The following is a 19881-nucleotide window of genomic DNA, read 5'->3' as shown; positions in this document are numbered from 1 at the left end:
TGATAGTTATAGGTTTTAAAATTTATTTTCATATATTTATTTATTATTAATTTATCATTCTAAATAAAATCATGATTGGATTCTATTATCACTTAGATATCAGGACACTCTCACAGTCACACCGAAGTGTTCCTCATCTTCTCCGCTTGTGCTCACCAACTCTCGGGACACTTGTGACACCCACTTCTATTTCTAGCCTAAATATGTGGCACCATCTAGCTACTTCTCAAATGTGGGTATAGAGGCTCTCCAAGTCCGTAATGAAATTTCAACAAGCTTCTTCAATGGCGGTGGGTCTAGAGTCTTCGACAATGATCGTCATTTTTTGAATTTTCTGCAGCTTTAAAAATATTTTAGAAGGAAAGAGGAGGTTATGAATTCTTCAATATATAGTACACAGCTAAAATTAATAAAATAAGAATAATTAGAAAAAAAAATAGAATAGGAGTAATGTCATTATTATTAATTTTAATCATTTGGCTTATTTATTTAATTATTATCAGGCAATAATTATTCTCCAGTGTAGGAAAATAATTACTTTGCTATGAAGGGCGGGAATGAGATAAAAGTTGAGTAGCACTAGCTCTTCAGTTGGCATATTTCATGCGTAGTTTGAAAAGACTTGGGATACAAACTGCATAGCCGGCCTGGCTTGTGGGTTCATATGTAAGCATAAAAATGCCAGAGTCATAGTGAACGACAATTTGTCTTCAACTTCATGTGTTGGAGGAGATAGCCTTTGGTCCAACATATTGCTCATCACTACCTCAATTTCTGCAGAATGAGATAAAAATCTAAATATCAAATCCCCTGGATGCTTTCCGTTAATGATTTCCAATGCCAACACTCCAAAGCTATAAACATCGCATTTTTCAGTTACCTTCATTGTGTAGACAAGCTCTGCAATGCCAAAGATCCATGTAATTTATATAAAAGAGAATTTTTAATGCCATCTCAATGTTTAGTGGAGTAACTACACAGTACATCACCTGGTGCTATGTATCCACATGTGCCTGCTAGCGTAGACTGATTGGAAGAGTCTGGGTTGAGAAGCTTCGCTGTGCCGAAATCTGAAACATGAGCTTCAAATTCTGAATCCAGCAGAATATTCTTGCTTGATATGTCTCTGTGAATAATTGATGGTGAGCACTCATGGTGCATGTAGGACAAGGCATGTGCCACACCCTTTAGGACATTCAACCTTCTTTCCCAATTCAATTCTTTTGCAGCTTCATCATTGCTCAAGATTGTGGCCAGGCTGCCCCTTTGCAGGTACTCGTACACCAAAAACGAGTGCCTTGGGTGTGAGCAAAAGCCGTAGAACTTCACGATATTTCGATGTCTTATCTCTGTTAATGCCCTTATCTCATCCAGAAACTCCTTCTGTTTTGCCATCTCACCATGATTTAGCGAATGGAGTTTCTTCACAGCCAAAGTATTTCCTTCTGGCAACTCTGCTTTATAGATCCTTCCAAATCCACCCTCTCCGACGCAGTGCATATCATTAAAATTATTGGTTTGTCAAATAAGATAGAAAATGATAGGAAAGAAAATTGTATGTATTCTTCAAACGTGATGTACATAATTTATACACAGAGACTGCACTAATCAATACATTTACAGCACTAACTACTCCCTTATTATAGGCTAATATAAAGCTTATTACTATATTTATACAGCAGCTAATTTAGGTAAAGATAATTACATAAAGGGTAACAAATATCTTTTCCAATACTCCCCCTCAAGTTGGTAAGTGGAGATCTAACACTCCCAACTTGCTGCGTAAAAATTCAAAGGTTTCTTTGCCTAAGGGCTTAGTAAAAATATCTGCCAATTGCATCTTAGTTGAAACATACGCCGGACGAACAATTCCTGACATCATTTTTTCTCGAACAATGTGGCAGTCTATCTCAATATGCTTTGTCCTCTCATGAAACACTGGATTTGCAGCAATGTGAAGTGCTGCTTGATTATCACAGTAAAGTGGCGAAGGACCTACTTGTGATACTCTTAAATCATGAAGGATATACCTTAACCAAGTTAGCTCCAAACAAGTATTCGCCATTGCTTCGTGATTCTGCCTCAGCAGATGATCTAGAAACATTTGTCTGTTTTTTTGATTTCCAAGATATGAGAGAAGGACCAAGGAAAATACAATATCCTGATACCGATCTTCGAGTTGTTCGGCAACCTCCCCAATCAGAGTCACAAAATGCTTTTAATTGCAAATTATTATTAGATGGCAAAAATAATCGACTGTGATTTCCTTTCACATATTTGAGGACACGAATTGCCGCATTCCAATGAGATTTACATGGCTCATGCATAAATTGGCCCAACACACGAATCGAATAAACAATGTCCTGGTCTAGTCACGCTTAGATAAATTAATCGCCAACTAACCTTCTATATTTGGTAGCATCGTGTAATTTTTCATTGTCATCAAGATCCAATTTGCAATTTTGTTCCATCGGAAACTTCTCCGGTTTAGCACCTGTGAGTCCTGCGTCGTGTAGCACATCCAAGGCATATTTTCTCTGACATAAAAATGCCTTGATTGGAACGGTAAAACTCAATCCCCAAAAAATATTTGAGGTCGCCAAAATCCTTCAAATGAAAGTGCTGAAGTAAATAAGATTAGAGTCTATTAATTTCCAGTTCATCATTCCCTGTAAATAATATTTCATCAACATATAAAAAAATAACAGTAATATATGATGCATTAACTTTGGTGAATAATGAATAGTCAGCTTTAGACTGTATAGCCGCTTCTTGTAGAACATTGGATAATGTAGAGAACCAATTTCTGGAGGCCTGTTTTAAACCGTAGAGGGACTTATGAAGCCGACACACTGTGTTCTCCCCCTGTCGGCGCAATCCAGGTGGCGGTTGCATATATACCACTTCATTTAATTTACCATGTAAAAATGCATTCTGCACATCTAATTGATAGGTAAACCAGTTTCTGGCAGCAGCAACAGTCAAAAGACATCTCAAAGTGGTGAGCTTAGCAGTTGGGGAAAAGGTTTCCTTGTAATCGATCCCTTCAACCTGTGTATAGCCCTTAGCGACTAATCGAGCTTTATAGCGTTCAATAGTTCCATCAGAATTATATTTAATTTTATAAACCCAACGACATCCAATAGGCTTAATACCATGAGGTAAAGGAACCAATGACCAAGTGTGATTCCGTTCTAATGCTTCAAGTTCAGCAGTCATAGCCTTCTCCCATTGGGGATGACCGGCGGCCTGATCATATGTCTGTGGTTCTGTATGAGTAGAAAAGAAAGGAAAGATGAGAGTGGATACCTTGTACCTGTTTGTGAAACCCTTTTACCGGTAGGATCATTGGTTTGAGTAGACAGAATGTAAGAATCATGCCATGCAGGTGGATGTTTATCTCGAGTGGAACGGCGTGGAGGATCAGGTGGTGATATATTGGCTTGATCAATGAGTGGCTGGGCTTCGATAGGTGCAGAAGGATTTGGTGATGGACTGTGAATGGAGGAATCGATATTATTATGGAAGGTATCATCTAAATTTGTTGAGGAAGGATCAAAATTTATTTTTGGTAAGGTGGCAGGATCTATGGCAAGATTTGGCAATAATGGTGGAGGTGAGGATAATGGTGAATCAGTTCTAGAAGAGGAATGTAATTCAGAAGTCATGAATGGGAAGATATTCTCATTAAAGGTAACATCTCGGCTGATAATAATTTGATTAGAGACAAGATCAAGTAATTTATATCCCTTTTGATGATGTGGGTAGCCAAGAAAAACACAGCGTGTAGCTCGGGGAGAAAATTTTTGCTTAGGTTGGACAATAGTGGCATAGCACTCACACCCAAACACACGGAGATGTTGAAGAGGAGGTGGCTTTTGGTATAATTTTTCATAAGGGGACTGATTAGAGAGTAAGGGTGAAGGAAGCCGATTGATTAAATATATGGCTGTTAAAACACATTCTCCCCAAAAATGAAGTGGCACATTTGATTGAAAAAGTAAGGAGCGAGCAACATTTAAGATGTGACGATGTTTTCGTTCAACGACTCCGTTCTGCTGCGGAGTATAGACACATGTATTTTGAAACTCAATACCATTTTTTTGTAGAAAAGAAATTATGGGAAGAAACTAAGTACCATTGTCTGTACGAAGTATTTTAATAGATTTATGAAATTGATTTTGAACAAAAACCACAAATCGTTGTAACAAAGATGTTGTTTCAGATTTATTGTGCATTAAGAAGACCTAAGAACAACGAGTGTAGTCATCGACAATGCTAAGGAAAAATCTCGCCCCTGAATGTGTAGGGACTTTATGTGGTCCCCAAACATCACAATGTAAAATTTCAAAAGAACTTTTTGTAGATATAGAACTTGTAGGAAAGGGCAGACGAGTCTGCTTTGCTAAAGGACAAGTGTTACATTTATTATCAATATTGCTGGAAAGTTTTAAAAAAGATAGAATGGGTGCAAGTCGTGATGAGGATGGGTGACCCATTCGCAAATGCCATAGATAAGAAGACTGAGATGTGTGATATGCAGCTGGTGAAGGGGTTGAAGGATGTATGTAGTAGAGTCCGCCATTCTGTCTACCCGAGCCAATCATCTTCCCCGTAGCTGTGTCCTCAGAAAACAGAAATTTGGAAAAAGAATAACACAACAATTGAGTGCATTAGTGATTTTACTGGCAGACATTAGATTCAATTTGAATGAGGGAACACACAACACATTTTTTAAAACTAGTTGAGAATTAAAAGACATTGTGCCAGTATGTGTAATGTTGACAGTGGCACCAGTTGGCAAATTAACAAGAGGAACAGAAGGAAGCTGAATTTGTGTGAGAAGAGAAGGATCAGAGGTGATATGATCAGTAGCCCCGCTGTCCAGAATCCAAGGCTTAACAACTGAATTTGAAAAAGCATTAAATGGAGAGATTATACTGCGCATTAGCGAATATATCTCCATTGCGAGAATTTTATTTTGATTAATCATCACAAAGCTGTGCTAATTTTTGCAATTGTTCATTGGTAAAATTAACTGGAAATCCGGAGCTTTCCGTACTATTGTCTCCCCCAATTGTTGTTTCAACAGCATTGGCTGAACGTCCCCCAGTTCGATTGTTGCTAGATTGTATGGATCTAGCATTTTGGTTAGCCTTTTTGAGTCGACAACGATCTTCTGTGTGCCCACTATTGTCACAAAATTTGCAATGATATTTTAACTTGCGACACTCATCAATATTATGGCCTGACCTGTTGCAGTGTTCACAAAATTTTTCTTTAGCACCTTTTTGTGTGACTGACCGACTCTGAACGACAGCTGCTACAAAGAAATTCTCAGTGATGCTTGGACCAATCTGTTGCTGGGTTTTTTCTTGAATAATCATGGAGTATGCTTGACGAACGTTGGGTAATGGTTTCATCAGCAATATGTTGGATCTCACAATCTTGTAAGGATCATTGAGCCCCATGAGAAATTGCATCAATTTATCCTCCTCTCTTTCGGTCTGGTGATCATTGGTGCGATTGCAAGTCACTGGTGTACGATGAATCTCTAATTCATCCCACAAAGCTTTGATTTTGATGTAGTAGGCTGCCACGGACATTGTACCCTGAGTGATTGTTGCTATTGCTTTTTGGATTTGGAATATAGCAGCAGCATTCTTCTGAGAAAACTGATCCCGAAGATCATCCCACACTTGTTTGGCTGTCTCGGCATTCATGAGGCCGGATGCTATATCAGGTTCGACTGAATGAGATATCCATGAGAGTATCATGCTGTTACATTGGTTCCATTTTTCAAATTCGGTTGGCTGTTCCGTGGATGATGGCATTTTGATAGATCCATCAATGAAACCCAATTTTTTCTTGGCAATGAGAGCATGCGTCATACTTTTATACCAGGATTGATAATTTGTTCCGTTTAACTTAGTTGGAACCAACAAGTGTCCTGGTTGATCAGAATGGTGGATGTAATATGGATGTGATGGATCCATAATGTCTGATTTGGATTGGTCTGAAACTTCTTTTGACATTGAAAAACGAGCGGAAGAATGTGAACAATTTTATACAGAGTACCAAGATCGGCGCTCTGATACCATGTCAAATAAGATAGAAAATGATAGGAAAGAAAATTGTATGTATTCTTCAAACGTGATGTACATAATTTATACACAGAGACTGTACTAATCAATACATTTACAGCACTAACTACTCCCTTATTATAGGCTAATATAAAGCTTATTACTATATTTATACAGCAGCTAATTTAGGTAAAGATAATTACATAAAGGGTAACAAATATCTTTTCCAATATGGTTGCTTGTATTATTTCTTTATACAATGTTTTTCCATCAAAAATTGACATGGCAAGCAAGCCTTCAATATTCATTTCTATTTCTTTCTTTGAGCCTCTCTTCCTTACTTGGAACCTGACAAGTAGAACAACCAAGACACAAAAAAGAGTTACTGTTACTGAAACAGGGAGTAAAATTATAAGCATAATTTTCCTGCCCTTCCTCGAGACTTGTTTTTGTCCTGAACAAGGCTCCAATCCACTAGCATTGCCGCACAATCCTTTGTTCCCACACAAAGCTTCTATAGAAGCATATTGAAACGCTTTGCTGTTGGGAATTGGACCCTGCAACTGGTTGTAGGACATATCAATTTTCCACAAACCATGCATTTGTTCAAAAGCGTTGGGGATGAAACCAGACAGATTATTATGAGAGAGTATAAGTTCCTCCAAGGTTTGAAGTTTTGTGAATTCTTTCGGAATCTCTCCTGTCAGCAAGTTATGACCCAAATCTAGCTGCGACAGTTGAATCAACTCTCCCAGCTGCGATGGAATTGCTTTTTTCAACTTGTTGTGGCTAAAATTCAAGTAGTGTAGTGTCACCAAGTCCCCTATACTTTCTGGGATTGACTTGCTCAATCTGTTAGTGGACAAGTCCATATACTCAAGATTGGTCAGAGATCCAAGTTCTGATGGTATGGCTCCTGAAAGTTGATTTTGTTTCAGAACCAGCTTCAGCAAAGACGTTAACTTTCCAAATTCCTTCGGAATCTCCCCAGATATATGATTTGAAGAAAGATCAAGTTCGCATAGTTGCGTAAAATTTCCGATCTCAGGTGGTATCATGCCCATTATACTGTTTCCTGCAATCACTATGGCCTCTATTTGTGACCTCTATTTCCATATGTTTGAGATCAGACCAGAAAATTTGTTGCGACTTAGATCCATCCTTTTGCAACTTCGAGTTGACAACAAAATCCTCAAATGGGTTTCCTTCGAGTTGGTTACTATTGAGTAAAATATAAACTAAGCTCGTGCAATTTCTCAAGCTTTCTGGGATTGGACCTCGCAAATGGTTATCGCTTGCATTCAAAAAGCTCAGTGATTGGCCTTTGCAACCATTAGAAGGCAAAAAGCCAATAAACTGGTTTCCAGAGAGGTCTAAAACTGTCAAGTAGCTCAGATTACTCAAGGAAGCAGGAATATAACCACTAAGGTGATTACCACGTAGGTGCAAATGTCGTAACTGGCTCGAGTTACCCAAGGAAGCAGGAATTGGCCCGGAGAGTTGGTTATTACTGAGGTACAAAAATTTTAATTCTCTCAAATTACCCAGGGAAGCGGGGATAGTACCATTAAGTATATTTTGACTCAACTCTAGATCAACAATAGACTTCAAGTTTCCCAGCTCATTAGGAATTGGGCCAGAGAGTTTATTTTCATAGAGATGAAGAATGGTGAGATTTGTCAGACTAGATAGTGTTATGGGAATTGGACCAGAAAGACTGTTGGTATCCATGTGAAGTTCAACCAAATTGGTAAGGTTTCCCAATTGTTGTGGAATAGAACCAGAAAGTTGATTGTCATAGAGAAACAACCGAAGCATCTTCGTCATATTACCCACGGAAGCAGGAATATGACCATCTAGATTGTTGACGTACAAGGCAAGCTCAGTAAGTGAAGTTAACTGGCCTATTTCTGGAGGAATTGAGCCATTTAAATGATTTGCAGCAAGGTGCAGGGTATCGAGATTTGTTAGGAGGCCAATCTCTGGAGGGATGCTTCCAGACAAGAGATTATATGACAAATCAAGATAAATGAGTTTGGAAAGTTGAGTGATTCCAAGTGGGATGGTGCCAAAGAGTAGATTTATGCTAAGATCAATATAAGTAAGATCAGGAAAGGAAGAGAAGGAAAACTCATAGAGCATACCATTTAAACCTGCGTTTGTAAGGTTTAATCTCTCGACCATTCCTTGTACGTTGCAAGAAATTCCAAGCCAATTGCAGGGGCTTGTTCTTGGACTGGAATTGTTGGCATTTTCAGGATGGAGAGGCCATGTTGAAATGTTAGAATCTTTAAAGTTGTGAAGGTTGGCTGCCCACTTAAGAAGAGCATTAGCTTCTTGAGTGGAGTCAGAAGCAACGCTGAGTGAGGAATGTAATAGAATGAATAGAACAAGGGAAATTTGCAAGGCTAGATTTTCCAAGATGAGTCTTGCCATGGCCGCTGTTTTGCTCTGTTTCGGAAATTATACTTCATTGCTCTATTTATGTACAGCTGTGCCTCCCTCTCCTTTCAAGAGCAAGACCCGATGGTCCAAGTCTTCGTCGTATTGAGCCCACCTCCCATATAGTCCAGAAAATAATGGTTACTTATTTAACAATTTTGTATCGAGACTTTGACAAACTTTTAAATTTTATCAAATAAAAAAATAACATTTATCATCAAACTAATTGATTTTTTTTAATTAATTGTAACTTTAATTAATATTCAAGACGCGATAATAACTCATTTAAAACTTGAATATATGTCTCTTATTTGATAAAATCATAATATTTATGTTGTAAAAAAAATGATAGTAAAAATTTTTTGAGTGGCCTGATTCATAATTCCAAAACTATTAATAAAATATTTAATTTATTTTAGGTAATTTTATTATGTATATTTTCTATCATTATCTAATAGTTTACTTTAGGGATAAGTAGAATTGGATTTAAATCTAAAAAACCAACTGAATCAATTTAATTCAAAATTTTGTTCCAATTTTCTCGATAAATCAATTTAATTATTTTTAATTTTAAAAATTAGATCTATTTAATTTTTTGAAAAAAAAAATAAAACAGGATTGAATAGTTTTTTTAATTAATTATTCTTAAATCATAAATTAGAGTTAAAATATGAAATTAATTTTAAAATAAGTTCAAAATGAAAATTTCAACTCAAATAAACTGATTTGATTCGATTTCACTTTTTACTAAAGTAGTGATGCCCCCGTCAAATAACGCTGGGGATGAAGTTCAAACACACTCACGTGCATGCATTAAAATTTCAAAGTCTGCAGTCGTTTGCTTTTGTTAATGTTACTAACTTTTTCATAATTTCTTTGGTCTTTTAGCAGAAAATTTTGACCAAGCAAAAAATTAAAACTTGAAATTTTATTAAATTAAAAATTACGTGAATTAGTTTATTTATTTTTTTATTATTTTTTTGTCTAATATTTATTTTTTTTAATTAATTAAACTTTAGTTTGAATTCAAAATGTGATAATAACTCATTTAAGATTTTAATATCCAAGGTTGTAAAGATATACTTTTAATGCCTCTTATTTGATAAAAACAAAACATTTATGAAGGAAAAAAGATGATATTAAAAAATTATTAGTGCCTTAAACTTTTAGGGGATATTTAATTTATTTTAAATTTGCCCCTAAAACTATTGCGCCACACAAAAAATACAATTGGCCCCAATATTGATTAAAGAGGTAAATTTTGAATTCAAAATTTTTACATTTTGAGTTCATGTAGTTAATTTTGTCACTTTAGTTTCTAAATTTTAAAAGGTAAAAAATTAACACATTTTAATTTGTTAAATTAAAATTTAGAGACAAACTTTTTAGTTTTAGGAAGATAGATATTTGTTTTAATATTTTTAAATTTTTGGAGGTAAAAAGAAAAAAAGTTGCAGTTAAAATAACATATTTATTTGTTTATTGGAAAATTAAATTTATTTATTTTTAACCCTTCCAATTCAATAGGATTATTTGAAATCTTCTTTTCACATTTTTATTAATTCACAAAAATTATCAGATTTTTTGATTGAAAAAACTAGTTAAGAAAAAAAGAGTACTCTGCAGCTACGGTGAATTTATTTTGAATTTCCAATGAATTTATCTTTAATCAGTAGTCTCCTAAACTAGGTATTCCCTTCTCATATTTTTCTTGTTTATAAAATTCCTATAAAGTTAATATTTCTAAATTTTATATTTATTGACTATAATTTCGCTCTTAGCTAAAAAGTATTTTTCTAATAAAAAAATTTAAACTAATTTTTTAAAAAAAATCTTTCTCTTTTATTTGTGAGAAGAAGAAATTATTTTCTAAATTTTGATAATGTTATTAAAGGTTGAAAACACTTATATATATATAGTTATTTATATATCATTATTTTAATACTATAATCAAATAATGAAAAATATTTTCATAAAATATTTTCTTAAAAAATATTTTTCATAAAAATTATTTTTCACTTATAAATTATTTTCCATGAAACAAACTAAGTTTAAAACTCACTTTTCTAATATATAGTGCTTTATACTTTAAATATATTAATATAAAGCTGTAGTTAAAAATATATTTATTTTAATTAAAAAATTTAAAATTAATTTGAAATTTAATTTAATATATTTTAATAATTATAAAATTATTTTTTAATATTTAAAATGATAATTTTTTAGAGAGTTCTTTTTTAACTATGAATCTAAATGTGAAATGAAACTTAAATTTCTGCAGATAAAAAAATGCCTTCCAAGTCATCCGTGACGGTACTGTGAAATAGACTTTTACTAATTTATTTTGATGAGCTTTTTTATTAGGCATATTTTTTTTTTTTATATCAGATATTTAATTATAATAATTAATAAACTCACTAAAAAAAAAATAGATTAGAGGTCATCAAAATCACCCCCTAAAATCTTAAAAATCGTCCCCTAAACTTTAGGGGATGACCAAAATTGTTACTATTATATGTCCTCTTAGCGAGCATCTCATTTCTTTAGAGGACGACTTTAGAGAGTCATTTTCATTTTCAGGGATGAAAATTGATAAGTGCATAATTTATTAATTTTATTCTCATCACATTTAGTATTTTTAGTGTGTTTTTATGTTTAATTCAGATTGGTTAAAATATATTTATCATTTAGACATATTTTTAGATAGTTGTGGAATAATTGTGTTAAATGGAGAAATTTTCAGTATTTGACTTTTGCTGTATTTTTCAGGTGTTTCTAAAGTTGTGGGTCTCCAAATTGAGTGCTGTTTAATCCATTGAAAAGCTAAGATAGAGCACTTCAAAAGATAAAGAGGGACCAAAGCCAAATCAGTCTTCAAGGTTGACAAAATGAGCTATTGATCTATTGCAAAAGCCTAGACTTGATGTGTCACGACTAGTTTCAGTATTTATTTTGTATCTGGAGTTTCAGACGTCCAAATGAAGCAAGCCCAAACCCAATTAAACCTTAAGAGCCACATCTACAACTTCTATGAAGGGCTGGACACAAGATGAGGCCATTTTAATTGTCAAAAATGGCAATGAAGTCGTCACTATGGGTTGGACTGTTTGTCTGAACCAGTCCCGATTTTTGAGCCATAACTTGGGCTGTAGACCTCGGATTTGGGCGATTAAGTACCCGTTGGAAAGCTAAGAAATAGAGCTACAACTTTCCTGAAGAGGGCAGAGGTAGATTCGAAAAGAAAGTCATTGAAAATCAGCCTTAATTTCAGAAACGTGAATGCAGGCTGAAAATCTATCTTTTGAATTTCAAAACTTTTTCTAGTTTGGTTCCTATCTTTGGAGTTAGGTTTTTTACTATAAATACGTCTTTGGGCAACAGCTAAGAGCATCCCAATTCAGACCTTCGTTTTCCATAGAACACCTTCATTCTCCATTCTTTTCTTTTTAGATTTCTTCTTTATTTTTCTTTATTTTTCTGTAAGCCATGAACATGAGTGGCTAAATTTTTAATTCAGTTCAAGGGATTCAAGTTCTTTTGCTTGATTTGTGAGACCAAGTTCTTAATTTAATTTATGTCTTTTTGAATATCTATTGTTTTTGATCTGTTGAATGATTTTCTAAAAAGGCCTATTAGTTAATTGTTTGATTTGATCAATTGCTAGTTCATTTCATAATCTGTAATTGTTGTGTAAGATTGAACATGAGTAGCAATTAGGTTTTATTGATTATGATCCAAGTTTTTGATAATAACCTAAGAAAACAATAGGGTGGATTAAATGATTTATGCTTCATAAATTGTTGTTCAGCTTAACTACTTCCTTTTCTTAAAACAGTTATTAATTTGATGAGGATTGCTTAATACCAACTCAGTTAATAATTAGAGTCAATAAGAGTGCTGGGCTCGAATTGATGAGTATAGGGAAGTTAGGGGTTTACCTCGCTGTTTGGTAAATCTACGTTAAGTATTCAATAAGATATAATTGTATTTCTTTTGTTTATGATCAAATCAATGCATTGGAATGCGAATTACCTTAGGTTGAAGTTTGTTTAATTGGAGAGTTTCTTATTTTTAGATCTTAATTTTGGATTTTTGATTTCTTCTTTGGATTGCGAATTAACCCCCCCAACCTTTGTTTCTTTTTTCCATTACACAAGTGCACGAAATTTAATAATTCATTCTCTAGGGTTCGACCTAGATTTACCACTTACTACAGAAAATATTTCATAATTGGTGATTTCAGTTAATTTAATTTCCGGTGGATTTGACAACCATCAAGAATTTTGGCACCGTTGCCGGGGACTGAAATTTATTGGATTTTGTGTTTTTGGTGTTAGGATATTTTGTTATTAACTCTGTTTGTGAAGTGTTGCTATTTTCAGATTTTCGAAAAAAAAAATTATGGTTTTACTGTTCATTAAGAATTTTGGTTGAATTTGGAGGGTGGCCCATACCTATTTTGAAGGAAACGACGCTCTGATGAAGACCAATATTTTGGCCCCACCCTCTTAAGGCCAAATTCAATTGTTTTCTAGGGTTTTGAGGCATTTTTCTATTTTTACTTTGATTTCTTTTTTTTTATGACAAGAATTTCTCAATCTGGTGAGTTGATCTTAGATCCAGAAGTAGAAAAAACAAGTAAACAATTGAGAAAATTGACTAAGCAAGCTAGGCAGATTTCGAGTACATCTGAAGGAATCCAATCTCTAAAGGAGTTAAGTTTGGATTCGAATTCAGAGTCAAATTCCGAAAACGAGACCTTGACTGCTGCTAGGACTTTGAAAGAGTTGGCTGCTCCTGATTTAAACCAATAGCCTTCGTGTATTCAATACTCTACTTTAAATGTTGCTTTTGAGTTAAAATCTGGACTAATCCATTTGTTGCCTAAGTTTCATGGTCTTGCAGGTGAGGATCCACATAAGCATTTAAAAGAATTTCATGTTGTGTGTTCCAGCATGAAACCTCAAGGAGTTTTAGAGGATCAGATCAAGCTTCGAGCTTTCCCTTTCTCACTGGAGGGCACAACTAAGGATTGGTTGTATTATCTTCCTTCTGGATCTGTCAACTCATGGAATGGGATGAAGCAGATATTTTTGAAAAAGTATTTTCCTGCTTCCCATGCTGCCAATATAAGAAAAGAAATTTGTGGCATTTGGCAGTACAATGGAGAGAGCTTGTATGAGTACTGGGAGCGATTTAAGAAACTGTGTGCAAGCTGTCCCCATCATCAAATAAGTGAGCAGCTGTTGATTCAGTATTTCTATGAGGGATTTCTACCAATGGACCACAGTATGTTAGATGCTGCTAGTGGAGGAGCTTTGGTTGACAAAACACCAGATGAAGCAAGGAGGCTGATTGCTAACATGGCAGCAAACTCTCAGCAGTTTGGAATGCGAATGGATCACACACCCATGAAGGTTAATGAGGTAAGTACATCTAACATTGAGAAACAAATTTCTGATTTAACTTCTTTGGTGAGACAGTTGGCTGTAGGGAAAATGCAAACTGTTAAGGTGTGTGGGATTTGTTCGTGTTCGGGTCATACTACTGACATGTGTCCTGCATTACAAGAGGATGAATCAATGCAACATGTTAACGCAGTGGGAAATTATGGACAGCCACAACACAAGTATGATCCCTTTTCCAATACTTATGATCTAGGATGGTGAGATCATCCCAATTTGAGTTATGGGAATTAACCAGTACAAAACCGATACCAGCAGTAAAGACCACAAGTGAATCAACCACCTTCACCTCCGCCTCCCTCAAATCAAGGTATGTCACTTGATGAAATTATTAAGGCTTTGGCTAACAATACCCAACAGTTTCAACAGGAGACCAGAAATAGCATTCAAAACATAGAGAGGCAGATTGGTCAGTTAGCCTCATCTGTGAGTAAGTTGGAAGCTCAAGGTTCTGGAAAGCTTCCATCACAAACAGTCATGAATCCTAGAGAAAATGCGAGTGCTATACTGTTGCGGAGTGGGAAAGAAGTTGAAAATTAAACTCCACATGAGTCAACGAAAAAGAAGAAGCAAGGAGAAAAAGAGTCTAAAGTTCCTGAAGTTAAGGTAAATACTGAACCTAAACTGAATAAGGTTAATAATTCTGTTCTTCCTCCATTCCCCTGCAGGTTGGCCAAGACGAAGAAAGAAAAATAAGAGAAAGAAATTTTGGAGACTTTCAGGAAGGTAGAGGTTAATATATATTTACTTGATGCGATCAAACAAATTCCCAGGTATGCTAAATTCCTTAAAGAGTTATGCACTACAAAGCGCAAGTTGAGGAATAATGAGAAGATCAGTGTGGGGGAAAATGTGTCAGCATTAATTCAGCGAAAATTACCCCCTAAGTGTAAGGATCCAGGTTCGTTTTCTATTCCCTGCAGAATAGATGATTCTAAATTTGAAAGTACAATGACAGATTTAGGAGCATCTACTAATGTTATGTCAAATTCAGTTTTTCAAACTTTAAATTTGGGCCCTTTGAAAGAAACCAGTGTCATTATTCAGTTAGCTGATCGTTCTAATGCTTACCCATTGGGAGTAGTTGAGGATGTGTTGGTGCAGGTTGGAGGATTGATTTTTCCTACATATTTTTACATTCTGGATATGGAGGATGATAGTGCTCTCTCATCAAATTCAACTTTGATTTTTTTTGGAAGACCTTTCCTAAAAACTACCAAGACAAAAATTGATGTGGATGAGGGTACCTTAACCATGGAGTTTGATGGAGAGACTGTCAAATTTAATATCTTTGATGCCATGAAGTATCCTGCTGATAATCATTCTGTCTTTTCTATGGATGTTTTTGATACATTTGTGCAGGATAATTTTGAGTTAAGCATGGAGGATGAGTTAGAAAGAAAATCACAATTGCATGAATTAGAGGAAATTCGCCTTAAGGCTTATGAGAATTCTAGGATCTATAAAGAAAAGACAAAGGCATTCCATGACAAACTAAGGAAGCAGTTTGTGATTGGGCAAAAAGTTTTATTTTATAATTTCAGATTGAAGCTAATGCCTGGTAAGTTGCGTTCTTATTGTGTTGGACCCTTTGTTGTTACTAATGTGTTTCCTTATAATGCAGTTGAAATTCAAAGTTTAGGAACTAACAAAGTGTTCAAGGTCAACAGTCATGAACTCAAGCCATGTTATGAGGGGTTTGAGGAGCATTCAGTGGATTAAGGAGCTTTGCCATATCGAGCTAACGACGATAAACAAAAGCGCTTCTTGGGAGGCAACCCATGGGTGGCTTGTTAGCCACAATCAGATTTGTTTTCTTTCCCTTATTTTATTTTATTTTCTAGCATTTTTTCTTTTTCTTTTGCATTTGGGCTTTACATTGGGGACAATGTAAGTTTTAAGTGTGGGGGAGGAGAAATTTGTTGCTGTAATTAAAAAAAAAAAAAAAATCGTTCTCATAAGCTTGATTCATTAACTCCTGGAGAGAAGTGCTTTGTCCTTGAAATGACTTTTCTATTTTAAATTGAATTTTTGAGATTTTAGGCAAGGTAATAGTAACTTTAATGATAGATTTTCCCTCTTCTCCATACCATAAAGCAATTTTTTCCTACATAAATCATTTAGGCTTGGTTTAATGGTGAAATGATTAGTTATGTGTGCTTTAAACTAGTGTCATGCATATTTCAGAACTTTGTTTAATCTATTAGGGCACTTTATAATATGTAGATACATAAATTGGGAGAAATAAAATGTAGAACTTAAAAATTGCTCTACTATTTTAGTTAAGCAAACTAACCAGGGGTCTTCATGAACCCCATGTCGATTCTCAGGCTAAAAGCTACCTAAGATATGAGCAAGGTACTTTTCTGAAGGTGATGGTTGAAAAAAAAAAAAAAAGTAACTGTGACAAGAGAGAAGTACCAATTTCAAATACACTTAAAAAAAAAAAAAGCCTATTTCTATCTCCCCTAAGATTTGCAAAGAGCTATAATTATTATGCCTTGATAAATTAGCCTTGTGTTTTGGTATGTAATTTAAAATTTTATGGAACTTTAATTGTGTGAGTTTAATTGATTTCAAGCCTTTTGTTTTGTGTTAGAAAATTGTTGATATATTGGTATGGTGTTGATAGAATTTATTATGATGATTATTACCTTACTTGCCTCTTCTTTCAAACTTTTAATCTTTTGTTAGAGAATATTGTAGGGTGAAGTTAAGGAACTTCTAAGTGGAGTTGATTGAGAGTTTTAAGTCATGCATGAGGACAAGCATAGAATAAGTGTGGGGGAATTTGATAAGTGCATAATTTATTAATTTTACTCTCATTAAATTTAGTATTTTTAGTGTGTTTTTATGTTTAATTCAGATTGGTTAAAATATATTTATCATTTAGACATATTTTTAGATAGTTGTGGAATAATTGTGTTAAATGGAGAAATTTTCAGCATTTGACCTTTGCTGTATTTTTCAGGTGTTTCTAAAGTTGTGGGTCTCCAAATTGAGTGCTGTTTAATCCATTGAAAAGCTAAGATAGAGCACTTCAAAAGATAAAGAGGGACCAAAGCCCAAATCAGTCTTCAAGGTTGATAAAATGAGCTATGGATCTATTACAAAAGCCTAGACTTGATGTGTCACGACTAGTTTCAGTATTTATTTTGTATTTGGAGTTTCAGACGTCCAAATGAAGCAAGCCCAAATCCAATTAAACCTTAAGAGCCACATCTACAACTTCTATGAAGGGCTGGATGTGAGATGAGATCATTTTAATTGTCAAAAATGGCAATGAAGTCGTCACTATGGGTTGGACCGTCTATCTGAACCAGTCCCGATTTTTGGGCCATAACTTGGGCTGTAGACCTCGGATTTGGGCGAATAAGTACCCGTTGGAAAGCTAAGAAATAGGGCTACAACTTTCCTGAAGAGGGCAGAGGTAGATTTGGAAAGGAAGTTGTTGAAAATCAGCCTTGATTTTAGAAACGTGAATGCAGGCTGAAAATCTATCTTTTGAATTTTAAAACTTTTCCTAGTTTGGTTCCTATCTTTGGGGTTAGGTTTTTGACTATAAATACGTCTTTGGGCAGCAGCTAAGAGCATCCCAATTCAAACCTTCATTCTCCATAGAACACTTCATTCTCCATTCTTTTCTTTTTAGATTTCTTCTTTATTTTTCTTTATTTTTCTGTAAGCCATGAACACGAGTGGCTAAGTTTTTAATTCAGTTCAAGGGATTCAAGTTCTTTTGCTTGATTTGTGAGACCAAGTTCTTAATTTAATTTATGTCTTTTTGAATATCTATTGTTTTCTGAGTTAATTGTTTTTTATTTGTTGAATGATTTTCTAAAAAGGCCTATTAGTTAATTGTTTGATTTGATCAATTGCTAGTTCATTTTCATAATCCGTAATTGTTGTGTAAGATTGAACATGAGTAGCAATTAGGTTTTATTGATTATGATCCAAGTTTTCGATAATAACCTAAGGAAACAATAGGGTGGATTAAATGATTTATGCTTCATAAATTATTGTTCAGCTTAACTACTTCCTTTTCTTAAAGCAGTTATTAATTTGATGAGGATTGCTTAATACCAACTCAGTTAATAATTAGAGTCAATAAGAGTGTTGGGCACGAATTGATGAGTATAGGGAAGTCAGAGGTTTACCTCGCTGTTTGGTAAATCTACGTTAAGTATTCAATAAGATATAATTGTATTTCTTTTGTCTATGATCAGATCAATGCATTGGAATGCGAATTACCTTAGACTGAAGTTTGTTTAATTGGAGAGTTTCTTATTTTTAGATCTTAATTTTGGATTTTTGATTTCTTCTTTGGATTGCGAATTAACCCCCCCAACCATTGTTTCTTTTTTCCATTACACAAGTGCACAAAATTTAATAATTCAGTCTCTAGGGTTCGGCCTGGATTTACCACTTGCTGCAGAAAATATTTCATAATTGGTGATTTCAGTTAATTTAATCTCTGGTGGATTCGACAACCATAAAAAATCGCTCCATTTTTAGGACAAGAGTCATCCTTATTTTTGGAGACAATTATCATCACCTAACATGGAGATTAGAGTCGTTCCTATATTAAGGCAACTATTGCCACCTAATAAGGGGACTAAAGTCATCCCATATTAAGGGATGATACTCGTCCCCAATATTGTCACCTAATATGGGAACTAGAGTCATCCCATATTAAGGGATAATAGTTGTCCCCATATTTGGGGACGATTATCATCACCTAATGTGAGGACTCAAGTCGTCTTCCTGTTGTATGGATAATCATCCCTATTGTATATGGAACAATTATCATCCTAATTTATAAGAATGAATGTCCTTTTCTCAGAAGAAGTGATTACTGTTGACCCCATATATCATATTATAAGGGAACACTAGATTTAATTGTCCCTAAATTTAATGTTAATTTAATATATTGGGCATGAATGTTGTCTTTAATATTATTCAATAGAGGATAATTGTTGTTGTCAAATACAAACGTGAATATTCTATTAAAATTTATTTTAATTTATTATACATTTGGTATTAAGGTAAAAGTAATTATCCGCACAATCACAATTGCTATTAGAAGTAGTCCCTTGTAATTGAATAAAAAGTAATAATAAACATTCACATATTTAACAAACTAAATATTTATTAGTAAGATGTTTTAAAAGATTATAATTGTTAAAAAATAGTATCAAAAAAGGGAAATATTCTCATATTCTAAACAAAATGACACAATGCATCTACACTAATTATCAAAGAGAGCTTTACAACTTAACTCAACTGCCTTCACATAAAATATAGTCACAAAAATCTACGAACGCAGACATGATTACTACTGCAGAAGATTTCTCCACACCAACACAGAGAATAGGGTAATACATTTCCTTATCAAATTCTAACAGTTCACTCAAGTCCTGAAAAATTGAAAGGCAAGATTTAGAGTACAAGTAAATGTCAATAAATTTTATGTATTATTTGTTATGCTATCTAACTATGTGGCTCATTAAGTATTAGTATAAGTATCATGAAAAAACACATATAATTAACATTGCAAATAAGTAAAAAGGAAAAATTAAATAAATTCATAATGAAAAGAAGAAAAGGAGAAATTGACCTAATCTTTCTCTAGTAGTTTACAATGTAGTAAAGTTCTCATTGAAACCTCACCAACTCTAATCTAGCTAGTCCTTGCTCGTTGGAAAAGATAATCTCTATCTATTATAGCAAGCATGCAAATCTAAGCACACACACAATTGCATAATCACACAATATGAAAAAGAGAAAATAATAACACATAATTTACGTGGTTATATCGTAAGGTCTATGTCCACGAGCAAGACGAGAAAAAAAATTTTGTGATGAAAAAGAGCAATATTCAATCACTCAAA

General features: G+C 34.2%; 3 protein-coding genes and 1 non-coding gene across 4 annotated transcripts; all 4 read right to left on the bottom strand.

Annotated features, from left to right (window-relative positions):
• Positions 1-442: 442 nt before the first annotated feature.
• LOC110651911 (MDIS1-interacting receptor like kinase 2-like) lies at positions 443-1513 on the bottom strand. The gene is made up of 2 exons (XM_058131292.1): positions 990-1513; positions 443-900 (listed from the first exon to the last, which is right to left on the bottom strand). Exons 1-2 carry the CDS (start codon positions 1498-1500, stop codon positions 602-604), a joined length of 810 nt encoding a protein of 269 aa, XP_057987275.1. The 5' UTR covers positions 1501-1513; the 3' UTR covers positions 443-601.
• Positions 1514-4985: 3472 nt separating this feature from the next.
• On the bottom strand, positions 4986-5891 carry LOC131171148 (uncharacterized). Its single transcript, XM_058130609.1, has one exon. The coding sequence runs from the start codon at positions 5889-5891 to the stop codon at positions 4986-4988; it is 906 nt and encodes a 301-aa protein (XP_057986592.1).
• Positions 5892-7127: 1236 nt separating this feature from the next.
• LOC131171147 (MDIS1-interacting receptor like kinase 2-like) lies at positions 7128-8519 on the bottom strand. Its single transcript, XM_058130608.1, has one exon. It carries the CDS (start codon positions 8517-8519, stop codon positions 7128-7130), a length of 1392 nt encoding a protein of 463 aa, XP_057986591.1.
• A 5132-nt stretch (positions 8520-13651) lies between these two features.
• LOC131171478 (small nucleolar RNA R71) lies at positions 13652-13758 on the bottom strand. Its single transcript, XR_009142138.1, has one exon. It is a non-coding gene; the product is annotated as a small nucleolar RNA R71 (small nucleolar RNA).
• Positions 13759-19881: the final 6123 nt, after the last annotated feature.

This window comes from Hevea brasiliensis, chromosome 12 (genome assembly GCF_030052815.1).
Source record: "Hevea brasiliensis isolate MT/VB/25A 57/8 chromosome 12, ASM3005281v1, whole genome shotgun sequence".
NCBI classification, from domain to species: domain Eukaryota; kingdom Viridiplantae; phylum Streptophyta; class Magnoliopsida; order Malpighiales; family Euphorbiaceae; genus Hevea; species Hevea brasiliensis.
Note: the sequence above shows the minus strand (reverse complement) of the source record. Positions and strands in the feature narration are given on the sequence as shown.

Coding starts and splice junctions, on each gene's coding strand:
- LOC131171147 (XM_058130608.1), bottom strand. CDS start 8,519: ATGGCAAGACTCATCTTGGAAAATCTAGCCTTGCAAATTTCCCTTGTT.
- LOC131171148 (XM_058130609.1), bottom strand. CDS start 5,891: ATGACGCATGCTCTCATTGCCAAGAAAAAATTGGGTTTCATTGATGGA.
- LOC110651911 (XM_058131292.1), bottom strand. CDS start 1,500: ATGCACTGCGTCGGAGAGGGTGGATTTGGAAGGATCTATAAAGCAGAG. Junction 901..989: donor ATGTGGATACATAGCACCAG/GTGATGTACTGT, acceptor TTGGCATTGCAG/AGCTTGTCTACACAATGAAG.